This window comes from Tuber melanosporum (assembly GCF_000151645.1).
Source record: "Tuber melanosporum whole genome shotgun sequence assembly, scaffold_26, strain Mel28".
Taxonomy (NCBI): Eukaryota; Fungi; Ascomycota; class Pezizomycetes; order Pezizales; family Tuberaceae; genus Tuber; species Tuber melanosporum.
Window position 1 is genome coordinate 316,007 of NW_003298930.1, and position 18,108 is coordinate 334,114.

The window sequence follows — 18,108 nt, forward strand, 5'->3', positions numbered from 1 at the left end:
TCTCGCCCAATTCCTTTAGTAACCCGGCGAGCTCTACTCGAGCATAGAAGTGTGGCTTCGGAAGACTAGACGTGGGACCGCTTCTCCGAAGAAAACCGCGTACAATTTTTGATGTATCATAACAAGGACTGTCATGCTTGTATTAGGCTTAGCTTACAAGCAACACGTTGCTTCCCACCCCCGGCCAAGATAGAAGAATCGAGAACAATTACGGTATTACACCCCACCTAGACCACCTTGCTCGAGTACATTAGTCATCTCAATATATGACGCCAAGCCTAATTACATCCATTACAGTCCTCAAAATTGTCGCGAGAGAAAAAGTGGTCGATCCGATGTCTACGAGTCCTGTAGTTTTCCTGAGCCATAATAACTAATCGGATGCTAGGTTGGGCACTGCTCGTGCTGTAAGCACTCGGGGGTGGGCGGGGAGGGGCGGGGGTCCCATACGAGGGGTTGAGGAAACCTTTAGAATAGCAATGATGACGGCGGGTACCGTATTGTGCTCGAGTACTCGAGCAAATTATATTTAAGATGGATATACTTTGCCATTGCATTTTTGTATTGTATCATACAAGTACGAGTATAGTACAGACTCGGACCACGATATTGACTAGACTAGACGATATCGTATGGAGAGTAGATGATATTTGTGAAACGGATGAGATAATTTCAGGAGTCTCTGTTACGGTTATTTTCACACAAGTTTTTAGCCTATTAATTATTGGGTCAAGTTAGATGGTATTAGTACCGGTATCCTACGAGCATGATAGGACTCGGAGGTGAAATATATTTTTTAATGCTGTGCCCGATCGGGAGCATTTGAGTGACTTGGCTCGTTGGGGTTTTTTTTATTACCGATTTTGGCATATACACGCGAGTAAAGGCTAGAATGATTTCTTCCAACGGCAACAGGGGATTGGTAAATGCTCGATTTTTACTTCCCATCTCTAAGTACAGTACTCGTATCGTACTGTAACCTGCTGCGGCGTCGTATGATATCATAATATTACCGTATGATACCGGTTATTCCGGTTCGGCGATGCCAGGATAATAAATCTGATTGGAATGATATCGTAGATTTATCTATGATACACGAGTAATTAGAATTGTACAGTATGATGGTATTGTAACCGGCTTCATGGTTAACCTAGATTGACGCCCGCTGCGCGCAGCTTGTGTCGCATGGGTTGCAATGTCCCCAGAAGCACTGCAAGGGGTTTGGTGCGACATTCCCCCAGTCGATTGTAGTATCGATTGTCAAAGGACAACGCGTGTCCTGGACACCTACTTCAACCTCCAATCACCACATACACAATGGCAAACAATGGCGAGAATTCTCGCTCAATTTACCCGAAAGCCCCCGAGTTCTCCCTCTCAACCTTCTCAGTGAGTAAATCCATCAATTACCCATACAACCTTGAGGATATACACTGACGAAACTTCCAGAGCAAAGATTTCATTGTCAAGGACTTCATAGAGGGGCTCACGGAATCGAGCATTCCTATAAATCGTCGCTCCGGGACTGGGAATAGTAATGGTTGGGAACCGCAAAATTCCTTTCTTGGTGGACCTTATGCTCACCAGGAATAGCCTTCGACCCAAAACCGTATATTCGAACTTTTGAGGCGGCCCTTGGTCGGCTGAAAGATCTCGATGAGGCACTCTCCATGAGGGAATCCGAGCTCAAGGAAGGGGTTCGTCGGGCAGAAATTGATCACACTCGTACCCTCGGACGTCTGAGTCTCAAGTTCAACACCACACTTTCTGAATTCCAGCGGTTGGATACCAGCATCTCTGATGGAGGGGGCATGGCTGTTAGGATCGGGGGGCAGCTGGAACAGCTTGAAAAACAACGGCAGAGAGCGGAAGACGCTAAATTTTTGATTCAATGCTACACTGAATTCAGCAGAGGCGATATGGGCCGACTGGAAAGCTTACGAAGGACCGGGAGAATTGAAGACAGCATTCGCTGTGCGGTTGTTAGTCGACAACTGAGCTTGGTGGTCAAACGAAGCGATGGATACAGAGCAAGCAATCGTACAAAGGAATTGATTGAGGCTTTCTCGGAGACACTGGAACAGGATCTACTAAAACAATTCGATGACGCTTACAGAAAGTTCAACATTGATGCTATGAAAGTAAGATCAAATGTGGTTCAACATGAGATCTAGATGTGCTAAAAATTTTGTCCTCACAAGGGTTGCGCTAAGGTTTTGCACGATTTTAATGGCGGGAATTCCGTGATTAGCAATTTTCTCAATCAGATGGACTTCTTCATCGCTACCGGTAAAATTAACGCTGGAGAAGTTGCGATTGATGCCGACATGTATGTGGCCGACTTTCTGCCTGCCTGAGGTGGACCTTGCTGATCCTACTTTAGCGAGGAAAAGCTCTCTGATCCAGATGAGACCCCTCCAGGCTTAGAACCAAGCTTAATGGCCCTAGTAAGTGAGATCAGGGATGTGATGAAAGCGGAATCCCGAACTATCAAAGAAGTGTTCCCATTCCCGGAGCAAGTTCTTGGGACCTTTCTTCAGCGCGTGTTTCAACAGTCTTTGCAACAACGGCTTGAGATGGTGTTGGAGAAGACTTCTACTCTCTCGCACCTGGCGTTTCTACGCACACTTCAGGCTTCACGAGCATGCATCATTGCCCTTGCAGATGACCTCAAGTCCCACGGTTTAACCGAGCATCCGGGAACACTATCATCCGCTACAACGGTGCTCATCGATCAAAACGTTGAGGAGCTCTTTCTCCCACACCTACAAGTTAGAGGATATATGGAAAAAGAGAAGGAGAGTTTGGAGCAGCTTTATACCGGTTTATTATTGAAGTTCCACATGTCCCACGTTGGTTCACCGAAACACTGCACCCACTATTACTAATTACAGAATTTCGTAGGAACAACGGAAAAGGGAACAAAATCTAGGAGTCCTAGACCGACTGAAGAAATCACGCGAGAGAGCCATCGAAAAAGTTCTAGATAGTGACCTTGGAAAGTCTCAAAGCAATGCACTTAGTAGGATAATCGGATTAGACCGTACCAAGTCTGGGAAAGGAAGCCACTTATCAGATGTTATTCTCACAGATTCCGATGGCCAGCTTAATGTTGAGTTTGCGAAGAGAATGCTCAAATGGCTTGCCGAGGGTGTTGGTAGAAGCTTGGAATTGAGTACACCGGCTGATACGTAAGTCATGTGGTATCACCCGAGCCACATTGGAGTTTACTGACTTGGTATTAGACCGAAAGATGTCTCTGCTTTACTGAACATTTTAATAGACCATATGCGGACCACATACCTTGATACTGCCCTAGATGCGTGAGTTCCAAGCAATATGTCTGACCAAGAGCATTTGACTGACGAGTGAGATCTAGTGCTCTAGAAGCCGCTGAGCAGCAAACGAAGGGTGAACCGGATCTAACGTACTTTCTAGAGATTAAGCCAGCAACAACAATCATGCATTTGATGTTTTCATTCATCAACACCGCGTTAATTCCGCTTTCCCAGACATCTCTCACAACTCGGCGGGAGATGGGCAAATTGACCAATACCACCCTAATGAGCCTAGAGCAGAAGATCAACAATGTAATTCAGAGAACTATTGATGGTGTGTAGTCACAAATACCGTATAGGTGGCGGGTAGGATATTGACATACGTTCAGTTGTTCTAGCCTATATTTCGGTTCTACTGGCAAAGCAGAAAAAGCAAGATTTCAGGCCGAAGGACGATGATGTCAGCTTAACGACTCTTCAAACACCGGTTAGTATCAATAATCACAAAGTTTGGGGGTCGCACTTACAAACGCTTAAAAGGCCTGTTTATCTGTTTGCGCATTTCTCCAGAAAGTTACGGAGATCTCAAATGAATCCCTGGATGGCACGAACCTAGAATCGTTCTTAAATGAAATAGGTTCTGGTTTTAGAGGTTTGTTGCTGGACCACCTGAAGAAGTACCAGGTCAATCAGGCTGGCGGCATTATGCTTTCGAAAGATATAGCAAAGTATCAGGATGTCGTCAACAAGTGGGGCGCAGTGACAGTCAACGAGAGCTTCGAACTACTTGTTGAAATCGGAAACCTCTTTGTTGTTGGGTATGACCTATCCTTTTAAAACCTCTATTACAAGATTGTTTATGTTGACTCAACGCCTTAGACCTGCTGCTATCAAAGAACGTATGAGAGATGGGGTGCTTTCGCGCGTCAGACCGCATTTGTTGAAGCCATACTTGGTTAGGAGGGAAGATTTTACTGCCGCAGGAATCGACAAAATGGTAAGCTTCAATATCTCTAGTTATCCACTCATAGCTAATACGCTATAGCTTGTGAGCGAGTAGTGAGGATATATACATATTATTTGGGCCTTAGATTTGACGTCAATGGTATCAATTATATATACAAAATTTAGCTGTAACAACTGATAATGATAATCTCTATTTTACGAACGTCGGAAAGCCGTTCAGTTTAGTAGGCCCTTGGGCAGCCCATGTCTCAACGCATCACTTCATTAAGCGGTTTCATTAACGCGAGAATCCAAAGATACTCTATTAGGATGAGAAAACGAACATATAATCGACAACGCAAAAAGGCCCAAAAGAAAAAAAAGCCTTTATATGATACAAAAACTCCGACCCAAAATTCGTATACGAGAATGTGGAAAGAAATGTAATACCAATTTGCATAGCCTTATCTGCAACCACCCAGCCAACTATTCGCACACCCTTTGACGGGCTAGTCCCAAACCAGTTGTTCTTGTTGCCCTTTTGTCTTCCCCAGATCCTGGATGTGCTGATTTTGGGTCTTTCTTTTTTGTCTATCCAACTCCGACCCTAACTTTCCCGTCCCAGCCCTTTTTTTCGAGCGTTCCTATCGGGCATCAAGTTAGCGCCAGAGCATCAGAAACATCGTCGACAATCAAACCTCAGCAGCCAACGCTGCAGCCGTCCGTGGGTCCAACTGCTCTCCAGCGGCAGCTCCAGCTTCTGCACTTCCTCCTTCCGAGCCTCCTCCTCCTCCTAAAGTTCGGCCGGCCCCACTAGCGATCTTAGGTTTCTTGCTCGTAAGTGGTATTTTGCTAGCCGCCGCCGTTGGTGGCGCGCCGGAACCGAGGACTCTGCCGTTGGGGAGCGAAGAGCCGGATTCTTTACCGCAAAGATTTCCCATGATGGTGGACGACTAAAAAGAGGTTTGAGCGGATGATCGAACAGCTAGAGGTTATAGGGTTGAGGTCGTGGGAGGGAAATGCAGGCTGAAGGGTGGACGAGACAGCTATCTAGTGGTGGGGCTTGGAAGTGCAAGGGCTGTGTGGATGCTTGTATTCTCGGCGGAGGAAACCGAACTATAGAATACCGTAATCTACTCGGGTTTGGCAACCTGGCAGTGTTTACAGTGCTTGGTTTTTTCTTTCTAGGGTGAGGGGGGAGGAGAATAAGATTACAATGACTTCACTAGGCATTCTAACTTCATAAGATTGAAAATTCATTGCCGTGAGTGATGCTGGAATCTAACGAGTTGAATCGCATTGTCATATTGGCGAGTGATGATGCATGCCCTCTAGCGCGGCATGGCTGCGATGGCCAATGCCATGCTACGCAACAGGTCACCTTTGAGCCTCAACAACTGGTTCTGTCTCCGGAAGCGCAACAACGGCTTTTGCTTCGACGATCCACAACAGCTTCACCATGGCGTTAAGTTCGGTTAGTATTCTTGCCGGTCCAGCGATACTTCCCTTTCTCTCACACTTACAGAGACTAACGATTCGCAGTGGAAATCATTCAACTTCTTCATAGTAACGCCTGTCAAAGCTCTCGATGACACCGACAACGCACCTCCGCTGTTTGAGGTATTTGACCCTCCTCGTTACCATACCTTCCTCGACTGGGGGCCTGACAATTGATTGCTGGGACAGGGCGCGGATATCACAGCTTTAACGTCCGGGTCTGATACTCTGTTCATTGGAACTTCGGTTGGGATCGTACATGTGATCAATTCGGCGTTCAAGATTGTCAGGTCGTTTCCGACGTACGAGAATGACTCCGAACATGTGGGGAGTATTCGGCATATCAAGCAGGTGGAAGGAACGAAATTACTTGTTACGGTTAGCGAGGACTTGAGCACCGAGCCCGTGCTGAAGGTGTGGGCTTTAGATAAGACGGAGAGGAAGACGGGGTCACCGCGGTGCCAGAGCACAGTTACAATTCAGAATGGTCGACGACAGTTTCCAGTTAGTTGTGATATTTACAAAAGTATTCGAAAGGGCCTTGCTAATGGGGGTGTAGATATCTGCGTTCGCTACTACGCCTTCGCTGTCGCTTGTCGCTGTCGGGTTCGCTAACGGGTCTATTGTACTGATCCGAGGTGACCTGATCCATGATCGCGGTTCTAAGCAGAGGATCATCTTCGAGTCTGAGGAACCTATCACAAACTTGTGCTTCTCGCCACCACCAACGACTCCGGGTGCTCATGCTCATCAAGGGGGGTTCGGCCCCTACCGCCACACACCCGCCCCTGATGGCGGGGATACTTTGTATGTTTCAACTATTGGCCGTATATTGACACTGGTTACGGCCGGTAAGGGGACTGGCCAACCGAGGGTGCTAGAATCACAGGGGTGTGGGCCAGGGTGTATGAAGCCTGCCATCGATTTCTCGTCTGAGGAAAAGGGCCTTGCCGGGGAGGGAAGTGACATCGTGGTAGCGAGGGACGATGCAATATACTTCTATGGGCCTAATGGGAGAGGTGCGTGTTATGCATATGAGGGGCCGAAGGAAATGGTGCACATCTTCAAGAATTATGTGGCCTTAGTCTCCCCGCCAGCTTCGCAACCTTCTACTGCACCCAGGTCCGGCGGGATGACAGGGACACTGAAGAGGCTTGTGGGGAGGGGTGTGGCGGCAGCAGTTACCGAAGATCCGTTCGATGTAACAAAGTTTACTCTTCTGGACACAGAACTGAAGTTCGTGGCACACTCGGAGAGATTAATTTCTGGTGTCAAGCAGGTGTTTGGCACATGGGGTGATTTGTTTGTTTTGACATTCGACGGGAAGGTTCATCGATATCACGAAGTTAGCTTACAGGAGAAGTTGGGTATTCTGTACGCTAGAAACCTTTATATCCCCGCCATCAATTTGGCGCAGAAGGCTGGAGTTGGGGAGGCGAAATTACGGGCGATATACAGGCGATATGCCGACTACCTGTATGGCAAAGGAGACTGGGATGGGTCCATGCAGTGGTATATCAAAGCTATTGGTAAATCGAACGAGGAGGGTGTCAGTACTGTCATACGAAAGTTCTTGGATACCCAGCGGATTCACAACCTCATTGAATATTTGGAAGAGTTACATATGCATGATATTGCAACGTCGGATCATACAACGTTGCTCTTAAATTGCTACGCTAAACTTAAGGATATTGGGAAGTTGGAAAAGTTTATTAAGGTGTCTTCTGGTGAGGGCTTGAGGTTTGACGTTGATACTGCTATCGCTATGTGCAGACAAGCCGGCTACCACGAGCAGGCCGTATACCTGGCCGAGAGACAGGATGAACATGAGGTTGTCGTTGGAATCCTTGTGGAGAATCTGGGGAAGGTGGATGAGGCACTAGGGTACACGAAAAGACTGGAGCCTGATATCGTATGTTCTCGTCTTGACCTCCGGTTATGCTATTGCTGATTATCTTTTAGGCATACTCCAGTTTGATGAGGTATGCAAGGACCTTCTTGCGAGAAGTCCCACAACAGACTACCGACTTCTTCATTGAGTATTATACTGGGAGGTATATTGCGAGAAAGAAGGAGGAGCCAGGCTCTCAAGCGCAGCAACATGAAGGGAGAATTCAGAGCTACCTTAACGCTTCACTATTGCAACAATTGCCGTATATGGGAGGCGGCGGAACATCGCCAAATACGAATGCGTCAACGAATGCCACCGCTAGCGCTTCGCCGAAGAAGATCTCAGACTCGGCTGCTGGGGAGGGGGGTGCCGTCCCATTAGACCTTCCAGCGCCTTATAAGCCTCCGAGGCCCAGAACCGCGTTTTCGTCGTTTGTCGATCATCCGAAGGAGTTTGTGGAGTTCTTAGAGGATGTTCTGGAGACGGCTCGTGAGGGTGTGCTTAGTGAAGGGGATCGAGCGGATATATATACGACATTGTTTGAGATGTACCTTCAGCGGGCTAATGAAGCTAAGACTCGGGAGGAGAAGCAGCAATGGGAAACCAAGGCGAAAGGTATTATTGAGGATAAAGAGGTAAGATTTCTCCGCACCTTCTACTTCGGGCTCTACTAAGGGGGTGAAAAGACTTTGGTAGATACATCTAACGTCCTTTTGCTCTCCCACCTCTCGAACTTCCGAGATGGGACTGTATTGGTTCGTGAGAAGCAAGGTTTGCGCTTTGATATATTCAGATCCTGCTGTTCAGCTGGAGATACTGCTGGTGCTGTCCGCGCATTGAAAAAGTATGGGGCGGAAGAACCACAACTATACGTTGCAGCATTATCATACTTCACAAGTAGCCCCAGAGTTCTTGCCGATGCCGGAGAAGAGGAATTGCAGTGGGTGCTCAAAGTCATTGATGAGCAAGGTTTGATGAAGCCTCTGCAGGTGGTACAAACGCTAAGCACCAATGCCGTCGCCACGGTCGGCATGGTGAAACGCTACCTCGGAGACACCATCGAGAAAGAAAGACGCGAGATCGAAAGTGTATGTTTTCGCTTTCACCAACCCAAACCCTATTTTATCCCTAACTAACAATTGTAGAATCGCCGGATGATTGAGTCCTACAAAACCGAGACGGAGAAGAAAAAGGCCGAAATTGAAGACCTTGGCTCAAAGCCCAGCGTCTTCCAATCCCAACGCTGTCTCGCTTGCGGCCTCCAACTAGAACTCCCAACAGTGCACTTCCTTTGTAAACACTCCTTCCACCAACGATGTCTCAACAATGTCGACGACAACCCAGAATGCCCGACTTGCTCGGCTTCGAATCAGACCATCCGCACGCTTAGAAAGGCTCAGGATGAGTATGTGGATCGCCACGAGTACTTCAATTCGCAGTTGCAAGAGTCGAGGGATAAGTTTGGCACTGTCAGCGAGTTTTTCGGGAAGGGGGTCATGGCGCCGCCGCCGGTGTTTAATTGACACTCATTGGACGGGGTTATTATTTTATGGCAAATATGACGATGCTTTTTTCTCTCTCCTTGCTTTGCTTTTTTCTTCTTTTTTCTCGCTTCTTATATCATAGGTAGAAATTGGAGTGGAGTTTCTAAAAGGAGTTCCGTTGGTTGGGGGTGGTGGGTGGCCTTGTGCAGTTGTGAGGTCTGGGATGTTCTTAAATTGGTATGATATTATACGCACAGTGCTGTACTGCTAGAAACACTTGTTCCCCATGGCCCCTAACGCTCTGTCATCCATAGTATACTGAGTCGAAGCAAATGCAAGGAGATTGTTCCACTCCTGGAGATCTTTTTGGAATTACTTTGATCTCATACTGTATCTAGCTCACATAACAGCAATCCCAGAGGCCCATTTTATCCTTGCATCCCTGTTATCCACCTTTTTCGGGGGGAATCCGTTTGCCAAAGGTGCAGGGGTCGGCATGAGCGGTCACTCGCTACTCTTTAGAAGTCCGTGCGGTGCGATACTTAGCATGGCCCCAGGAAAGCGGGGGGCCTCCGAACCGGGAGGGAAAATCTAAGCCTCCCGCAAGGCAGACCGTGCAGACCGATCCCGCGCTTCCGATCGGGTCGATCATGAGTTGATACAGTTTCCCCCGCAACCAATCACCCGCATTCTGCGATGCACTTGGTACAGCCGCAGGCAAGGATTTCCCCCACCACGCTGGCGAATCGCTATCACGAGCGTTTTCGCCCTGGGAGGGTGGGGAAATTCTATATCGTGGAACTGCTACCCCGCCCCCCGCCCCCAAAGTTCTTGCGGGGGGCGGAAGATGTACATCCCAATATCCCCATTACAAAATTCCGCTGAACCATGGCCGACCCACTTAGCATCGCTGGCAGTATCGCCGGGCTCATCTCCCTCGCCACGCGCATAGGCGTAACTCTCAATGAATTCGTCACATCAGCCAAATCTGCTCCTGCGTCCGTCCGGGCAATATCGGACGAGCTCGCCACACTAACCTATGTGCTAGCGCGTGTGCAAAAGGTTATCATCGACAACGGCGACGGCGGCAGCGGGATTGTGGATGCCGGGTTGTTAAACGATGTGCTGAGCGGGTGCATGAAAAGCTTCCAGGAGCTGGAGTCCCATGTTGGCCCGCTAAGAACGCAGTTCCAGGGCAGCGTCGTGAGAAAGGTGTGGGCACAGATGTCGTGGCCGGTAAAAGAGAAGGAGATTTTATTTTTGGCCGGGAGGTTGGGGGAGTATAAGGTTACGCTTGAGATCACTTTGCAGTTGAAGAGCTTGTATGTGACCACATTGATACCTTTTCACTTGTTTTTCCAAAGGTTTGTCCGGACTGATTTGAGATAGAGAGGCTGCGAAGAGTCTTGTCGGGGTTGGGGAGTTGGAGGAGACGATTGAGAAATTTGTTCAGGGGATCGGGAAGAAGGAGGATGGAGAGATTGTGGCTATCAAGAGGTTGGTATCGGCGGCCGGGGCGAGTTTGCATACAATATCTAGGGCGCCATCGCCGGTCCCCCCGATGATGGATAGGCTTCCTGAGAAAACATTTGTTGATTCGGGGATTGTGAGCAACGATGGTGGATTGGGGAGCTCACGGAGCGTTAAAATTCAAGATGAGGGGGGAAAGTATGAATCTGGGGCCACATCCTCCTCTTTAGGCGTTGGGGGTGCGAGCGCGAATGGTGAAGGAAAACGGGGGGAGGATATACCTGCCCTTTTACTTTCCAACCCGAAATCACAGCTGCCGGGGGGAACTAAGCGTTTAACTCGAGCCTCCAAACCAGTGGGCGGGTCGGCCAGTGGGCCTGCGGTTCTGATATCCGCAGCTACGTCAGAGGAGGTTCAAGGCCATTCGGACTTTAATAGTTGGTTGTCAGGGTTTGCACCTGCTCCTGCACCCGAAGCAAAGGGAAAGGGTGATTTCTCCGCAAACCTAGCCAAATTAAAGGCAGCGAAGGGCAATAGAGAGGCGGTATTAGCACTAGAAGCGAATGGTAGTGGTGGTTGGGCCCAGCAAGTTGTATCGGAGTCTATTCCAAAGATGCTAAGAACGGGCATTAGCGATGGAGCTGTTCACGTTATAGTCAAAGATCTTGTCAACCCAGCATGGGCCACGGGCGAAGAGAAACACGTGGAAGAAGTGCTGATATCGCCTGAGCACACAATTTTCGATTTGTGCGAGAAGATTGGAGGCAAAGGTATTAATGAAAAAGATTTTCATGTCGCTAATTTGCAAGTCACCGCAGTTGCTGATATGAGTTCAAGGCTACGACGATATCTGTGGTTTCAAGATACACGGGGAAGAGGAAGATTTCGTCATAGCCCCGTTCACGCCGAAGTCCACGGTGACTATGCTTACAGTGACATCCGGGCCTTCATGCTACGACCTAAGGAAAGGGTATCAAATCAACTGTGGCGAGACTCTGATCGAGTTCTTCAACCGCAGATACGGGCTTAAGGCGAGTGGATGCTTCAATCTGATAAATCACGGAATGTATCTTAGCGTAGGAGACACGCTACGTCGGGTTACTATTCAGTTCAAAAGGATCCTTCGGATTCCCGATGACCGCAATACATATCATATCCCCCAGGACGTTGGCAGCTTTAATCTTTTTGAAACCTCGGCTTTCGAGAAGATGCCAAGTTCTTTACGAGCTAAGGGGGTTTTTTTCTTTCCTATCTATCAAAGAGAAGCTCTCTGCTTAGCCTTCAGTTATGCCGAGCTTACCTCTAACAGGAAGCGAAATGACTGTCAGTTCGCAGTAAAGGTCTATGCAGGTGGCGTTAACGCTGTGAGTGGGGCAGTAGCAGACGGGGAAGACGAATCGGGGCAGGATTACATTGTTGTCCCGTTGCAAAAGTGGCTCGGGGGTTTCGGTACTGAAAGAATAATATTCGGTCGGATCGTTAAAAGGTAATCGTAGTTGGTTCGAAGATGATTCAGATAGAGCAGTGGACAGATGAAAACAAAAGGGCGTAAAATCAAACAATGATCCACGATAGGTTGGAACAGCACAGTCCTTCGGCTTATTCCTGTGTCTAAAATCGTGGAGTTGTTTAAATTCACTCCAATTTCACTCGTATATTTGTTTCGATAGTGTTCAGACTTCGTAGTTTAGACTTGTTTTCTTTTCGTGGGTTCGCACGTGGTTGAAAACTCTATTGAAAAGAAAGATGGAAGAAATCCCCTAAGTACAACAAGCAAATTTTCTCTCTCTCAACTCCCAAACGATCCCATCCATCATAACAAAACCCTAGAAACCTTCACCTTGATACAACAAAAGTTATTCAAATCGGAAAAGACCTGAATTAGAAATTTCCCCCGACAGTACTGGCCCCGGGGAAGCTAAACAGTTTGTGCCTATGCCTTTGGGCTCCGGATATACCGTTGAGAACCAGCTCACTGGAAAGGAGAACATTGGTGGGATCCAGCTTGAGATAATACCTCGATATCTTGATGACTGCTTGTTTGGGAAGGTTGAGGTTGGAGCCAAAAACGTCAAAATTGATACCGATATTCTGGAGAAAGCGAGCTTCGATCATTTCCTCACGCCGAGAGAATTAGGGATTCTCCCTGGGGACCTGATCTACATGCAGGATTTAGGGGAAACACCTTACAACTATGATTTTGAGTATCCAGACAAAGAAATTGGCTCCCTAGACGACCGCACAGTAGTGCCTAAATACGCGATGGAGGAGGAAAGGCCAACATTTGTTCACGAGCTATTCATCGGAGACCGTACCCGTTGCTACGACCCGGGTTAGCGCTCATCCTTAGTGGTAACCCCCATAATGGCTATCCCATTGATCATAGTACCAGAAGCAGCGTGGGGGTTGGTACCCTTCAATCTCAACTGCTCTCCGTTCGCTCGTATCAGAGATATTTCACGGGCAGTACAGCGGAAAGTTCTAGGGGGCTGGATCATATTAGTGCTTGAATTTCCCAAGGGTAAATTTGAATCAGACATGGCCAAGACATTGCATCAGATAGGGGTTTCTGAATCTGTGGGTGTCCACGTTAGAGGGATACATGCATCTTGCCTTTGTGCCGGGAATGGTGGAGCCCAACGGAAAGAGGACTCGGGGGGCTGGGATATGGGGCTTGCTGCTGGTGGTAGAATAAAGTAAACTATCGCAAAGGATCCGGATCCGAGAGTGTGGAATAAAGCTGATATGAAGATGGTCAATATCTAGAGGGTCAATTCTGTCGCTTTCGAAGCAATCACTGGGCTTGTACCGCCTATGCCTACTGTTTCCTTTGAGGATTATGCGAAAGCTAATGTACCGTATTACATCCATGATCAGGCGAATCCTGCTGGATTCGTGGGCAGTTTGATTCCGTAAGCGCAGTCTCGGAAATCGATAGTGAGAAGGGTGTGGAATTTTTGGAGTCTTTGAAACCATCCAGGGGAACATTGGTCGGATGTGTTTGCTGCGAGAGGAATATATGTGATTGCGTGTAAGTTCTCCCCAACTCTTACCAAAGGGCAGTTACTGATAGGTGAAGTCTGGATGTGTGCAAGCACACTTTCTGTCACTCCTGTGTCGAGTATTACATGGTAACGAACAAGAAAGTTACCTGTGGTCTCTGCAACTCCCCGGCAACCCGGATCATCCGCTTCTCCGCATCGATGTCCCTCCGCCCGTCGGATAATCCGCAACCCCGCCAAATAATCGGCAAGCCTACCACCGAAATGTCCCTGGACAGTGCGCCTCCTCCAACAACCTCAGCCAAGATCCTTACTCCCGAACAACAAGCCAAGCACCGGAACCTACTCATCCACGCTATTCAAGCGGGCGACGTAAACGCGATAACACCACTCCTAGGGGCTGGTGCGAATGAAGCCGATAACAGCGTGCTCGAGAAGAGCATATTTCGGCCCCTCGGTACTCAGTGCGAGAGTAATGTCGTTTTTGATCTCCTGCTTGCGCAGATACTAGCAGATGTGCGGAAGGTGGAGAAGGTTAATTGGATGGAACTCATGAGGGCCGCGGTGGGGAGGGGGAATAAGCATTGTATCAAGAGACTAGCTCCGCTGTGCGCTGTCGAAGCCGAAGGGCAGGCGGAGACCCGCAAAGCGGACGAAGCGGGAGGGAAGCTGTCCATTAGGATGATGAGGACAGGTGGTGGTGGGTTGCTGGTAACTTGATGTGTTGGTTGGATTGGTGCCCCTGCTCGTGGAAGGAATAGAATACCCCGGCGGATCATGGAGGAATTTGCGTAAACCGGTTCCAAAATCTAGTTTACACGAAATATCTGCCCCTTTTCTTTTCTCTTTTTTAGATTAGTGAACATGCCCAATAAGCACCAAGCGTGAAGAGGGTCATCGAGGATGGTATGATCATAATGTATCACTCGATAGATGCTTTTGGTCCGTGTTGGAAATTGAGGACGACAGACAGGATAAAACCGGTTGTCGTTGCAACAGTAATGACTGAAAGGTGGGTTTTATGCAGTGGACTGAGTTGGCTCTAATGGTAATGAGGGAACCTTGTATTGTATATGTGTGAAGAGTAGAGAATAAGGAGTGAGGAGAGTTTCAGACAAGAGGTGTGGAGTGGAGTTCGTTGTCGACTTGAGAGTTGAGAAGGTTAAGAAGAAAAGAAAAGAAAAGAAATAGAAAAGAAATAAGGTGAAAACTTTTCACTACTTACGCGTCCTCATCTGAGAGGTACGCACACCACTGTAGCCTCCAGTCTGAGCTATGGGTACTTAACTGCCATTTTCAACACTCCCACTGCTTTAAAGGTTTATGAACCCGAAAAAGCACAATGGCATGATAAACCTCTTGGACGAGATTAATCCTCAACAAACTCAAGTAAATCAGTAGTACAACTGAAAAGATAAACCTCCGAAAAGAATAATAATAAAAACTAAAATAAGTCCTACAGCCTCATTAAAAACCTCTGCTGAGGAAAACCTTCGTGGGAAAAAACCATCAGTAGTAGGTAAAAAGAGTACTGCGACAGAGGACAACGAAAGCAATCAAAAGTATGTAAAAGAAAAACAATCAAAATAATCATAGGCTATGAAGGTGTTTCCAGTGAGTTTCCCAGGTCAAGGCCTTGGTAAGAATATCCGCGGTCATGTCCTAGGTGCCAATATGCTCAATTCGAATTAGGCCTTGAGAGAGTGTGTCCCGTACATGGTGATACTTTGTATCAATGTGCTTAGTCCTTTCGTGAAACTTGTTGTTTTTGACCAGATGAATGGCACTTTGGTTGTCTGCATATAGGAGGAGAGGTGTCGAATAGGATGGAATGGAAACAAGTTCAGAGTAGAGGCGCCTAATCCAAATCGCTTCCTTTGCTGCCTCAGAGCAGGCAATATATCCAGCCTCCACGGATGATAAGGCCACAATGCTCTGCTTTTTGGATTTCCATGAGACAGCGGCATTTGCTAGAAGGAAGGTGTATCCTCCTGTAGATTTCCTGTCCTCAATATCTCCAGCCCAGTCTGAGTCCGTAAATCCATGTGGAGTAGTAGACATGGGTTACTCCTTCCAGATATAGGAAAGTCCAAGGTTCTTTGTTTGCTTTAGATACCGGAGAACCCTCTTAGCTATCACAAGATAGCTTCTCAGAGGTGATGCCAAATGCTTGCTAAGAACTGAAATCGAATACGCAAGATCTGGTCTGGTACCAGTCATTGCAGACATGATACTTTCTACTATAGATTGGTATAGATTGCAGTCCTCGGGAGAGAGTCCAGGGGTGTCCATGGTAGTAACAGATTGTAGAGCCTTCGGATCTAGAGGTGTATAGAGGCCATTACAGTTCTCGAGTCCAAATCAACGCAGGATACTGCTGATAAATCTTTCCTGCTTTACCTGGATACTCCCACTCGATTAATAGACCTCGAGACCCAGAAACTGGCATACCGGTCCTAAGTCCTTCATTTTATATTTTAGTAGTAACTTTTCCTTTACCTTTTGGAATTCAAAAGCTGAAGAACTTGCCAAAAGCACATCATCAACATAGAGAATAAGAATAACTGTAGGGGAGAGATAAAGATTAGAGTCACTTATTGTAGGCTTAAATCCTATAGAGCAAAGGAAGTTGTTAATATCTTGAAACCAAAGACGGGGAGCTTCTCTCAGGCCATAAGGAGCCTTCCTCAGTCTTAAAACCTTAGATCCTACTCGATCGTAAATATCAGGATCAAGCCACTCAAACCCCTCAGGTGGACGAAGGTAAACAACTTCATCACCTATAGATGGATTTAAAAAGGCAGAAGTAACATCCATATGATGGACTTGCAAATTTTTCAAAACACTCATAGCCAAAAGCATACGAACTATTGTGAGGCGAGCCACCGGAGCAAATGTTTCTTCATACTCAACTTGTTCAAAGCCTCATACAACTAGGCGGGCCTTATAACGTATTGAACCGTCAGCCTCTACCTTAGTACGGTAAACCCACTTACAACTCAGGATTGGCACAGTAGCGCTCATCAGCAACTCTGGCGTCCATGTTTTGTTGTCTATAAGTGATTTATACTTGCTGCGCATTGCTGCTCCCCAATGCTCATTACTAGCAGCGTTGGCATAAGTGGCCAGATCAACCCCATGACTGCCCTCATAGTCATATATAGCAGATCTATCCTCATTAGCAAGAGTAACCTGTACAACTTGTGATTTAATGTGACCAGAACATCTAAGTGGGGGAATAATTGCTGGCGCTTGAGGTAGTACTGGTGCTGGCCGGGAATCCAAGCACTCCGCAGGTGTAAGCTACATTTGTACACTCTCTGCTGCAGGTGTAGGCTGCATCTCATGATCTACCACAGGGCTCGCACGCATGGGGGACTTAGTACAACCCATATTCTCGATCAGGCTTTCAGAGAGCCTAGCAGTTTTCTCGGATGTGCCAATAGTCAAAGACTGTTCAGTAGGGGACCTTACTCCACCTACATCTATAATGTGGTAGTCAACCAGATCCTCTTCATTCTCATCAACTAAGAGAATATCCTCTGGAAGGAGAGGCTTTAAAATATCATGTTCCGAGTAATGCTCAAAGAAACCAGCAACTTTGGTCTGATCAAAGACAACATCACAGGATTGAAAAGGGTGCTTTTGCTCCAAGTCCCACATCTTCCAAATCTTGCCCGTATCGTAGACATAGCCTAACATTGCACATCTCTTAGATCATGGACCAAATTTCTTCTCAGTGCGCTGTGCCTCAGGAATCAACTTATAGGCTAGGCAGCCAAAACGGTGAAGGTGTAAAAGCGAAGGCTTCTTGCCATAGAGTACTTCATAGGGACTTTTGTTTCCTAATACCTGAGAGGGTCAACGCGCATGTAAATAAGTTGCTGTATTAATAGCTTCAGTCCACAAACTTGGGTCCAGCTTCGAGTCCAAGAGCAAACTTCTTCCTTTTGTTGCTATAGTCTTTATCATGTGCTCAGACAGTCCATTTTTGTACTGGGTATAGGGCGGAGCTGGCTCAAACAACACTCCTGATGTACGAAGAATGCCTCAAAAGAATTTATTAGAATATTCTCCTCTTCCATTGTCACATCTAAATCTGGTGACAGGGAACTGTGGAAACTGCTTTCCAATCCGGGTTATGAACTCTTGAAAACAGCTGGTAACTTTGGTAGCCTCTTTGGTTAGCAGAAAATACACGGAAGTGTAGCGTGTATAGTCATCTAGGTAGAGTATAAAGTAGCGAGCTCCTGAGCATGAAGGTACCGCGATAGGCCCAGCGAGGTCTGAGTGTATCTGCTCAAATGGGCGCATAGTTCTTGGAACAGGTTGGCGGATAATTTTGCACTGCCACTTCGCCAGTATACAAACTGTACAACCAACTAGGTCCTCTGTATCACTTGCGGATAGTTGTTGGAGAGAGTCGCCTATAGCAACCTTTAAAGAGTGAAGGTTTAGGTGGGCAAGTCTGGAGTGCCACAGTGCCCAAGACAACTTAGCGATAGAAGATCCAGATCTTGCAAGAAGTGCATGTGAAGTAT

At 47.3% G+C, this 18,108-nt stretch overlaps 3 protein-coding genes; 2 read left to right on the top strand and 1 right to left on the bottom strand.

The window, feature by feature from the left end:
• Positions 1-1,317: 1,317 nt before the first annotated feature.
• On the top strand, positions 1,318-4,115 carry GSTUM_00006341001 (uncharacterized protein; the record flags this gene model as incomplete). The annotated part of the gene is made up of 10 exons (XM_002838531.1): positions 1,318-1,389; positions 1,450-1,540; positions 1,594-2,141; positions 2,202-2,333; positions 2,388-2,852; positions 2,905-3,191; positions 3,246-3,323; positions 3,380-3,612; positions 3,668-3,765; positions 3,819-4,115. 10 exons carry the CDS (start codon positions 1,318-1,320, stop codon positions 4,113-4,115), a joined length of 2,301 nt encoding a protein of 766 aa, XP_002838577.1.
• A 412-nt stretch (positions 4,116-4,527) lies between these two features.
• GSTUM_00006342001 (uncharacterized protein) lies at positions 4,528-5,243 on the bottom strand. XM_002838532.2 has 2 exons: positions 4,922-5,243; positions 4,528-4,867 (listed from the first exon to the last, which is right to left on the bottom strand). The coding sequence occupies exons 1-2, from the start codon at positions 5,162-5,164 to the stop codon at positions 4,733-4,735; spliced, it is 378 nt and encodes a 125-aa protein (XP_002838578.1). The 5' UTR covers positions 5,165-5,243; the 3' UTR covers positions 4,528-4,732.
• A 568-nt stretch (positions 5,244-5,811) lies between these two features.
• On the top strand, positions 5,812-9,355 carry GSTUM_00006343001 (uncharacterized protein; the record flags this gene model as incomplete). XM_002838533.2 has 7 exons in its annotated part: positions 5,812-5,859; positions 5,910-6,224; positions 6,280-7,632; positions 7,683-7,759; positions 7,934-8,246; positions 8,298-8,699; positions 8,757-9,355. 7 exons carry the CDS (start codon positions 5,812-5,814, stop codon positions 9,132-9,134), a joined length of 2,886 nt encoding a protein of 961 aa, XP_002838579.1. The 3' UTR covers positions 9,135-9,355.
• Between the last annotated feature and the right edge of the window lie 8,753 nt (positions 9,356-18,108).

What these genes read in the sequence shown, in the direction of transcription:
- GSTUM_00006342001 (XM_002838532.2), bottom strand. Translation starts at nt 5,164, where the DNA reads ATGGGAAATCTTTGCGGTAAAGAATCCGGCTCTTCGCTCCCCAACGGC. An exon ending in CTGCAGCGTTGGCTGCTGAG is followed by an intron (nt 4,868 to 4,921) that starts GTTTGATTGTCG and finishes GATGCCCGATAG; the next exon opens with GAACGCTCGAAAAAAAGGGC.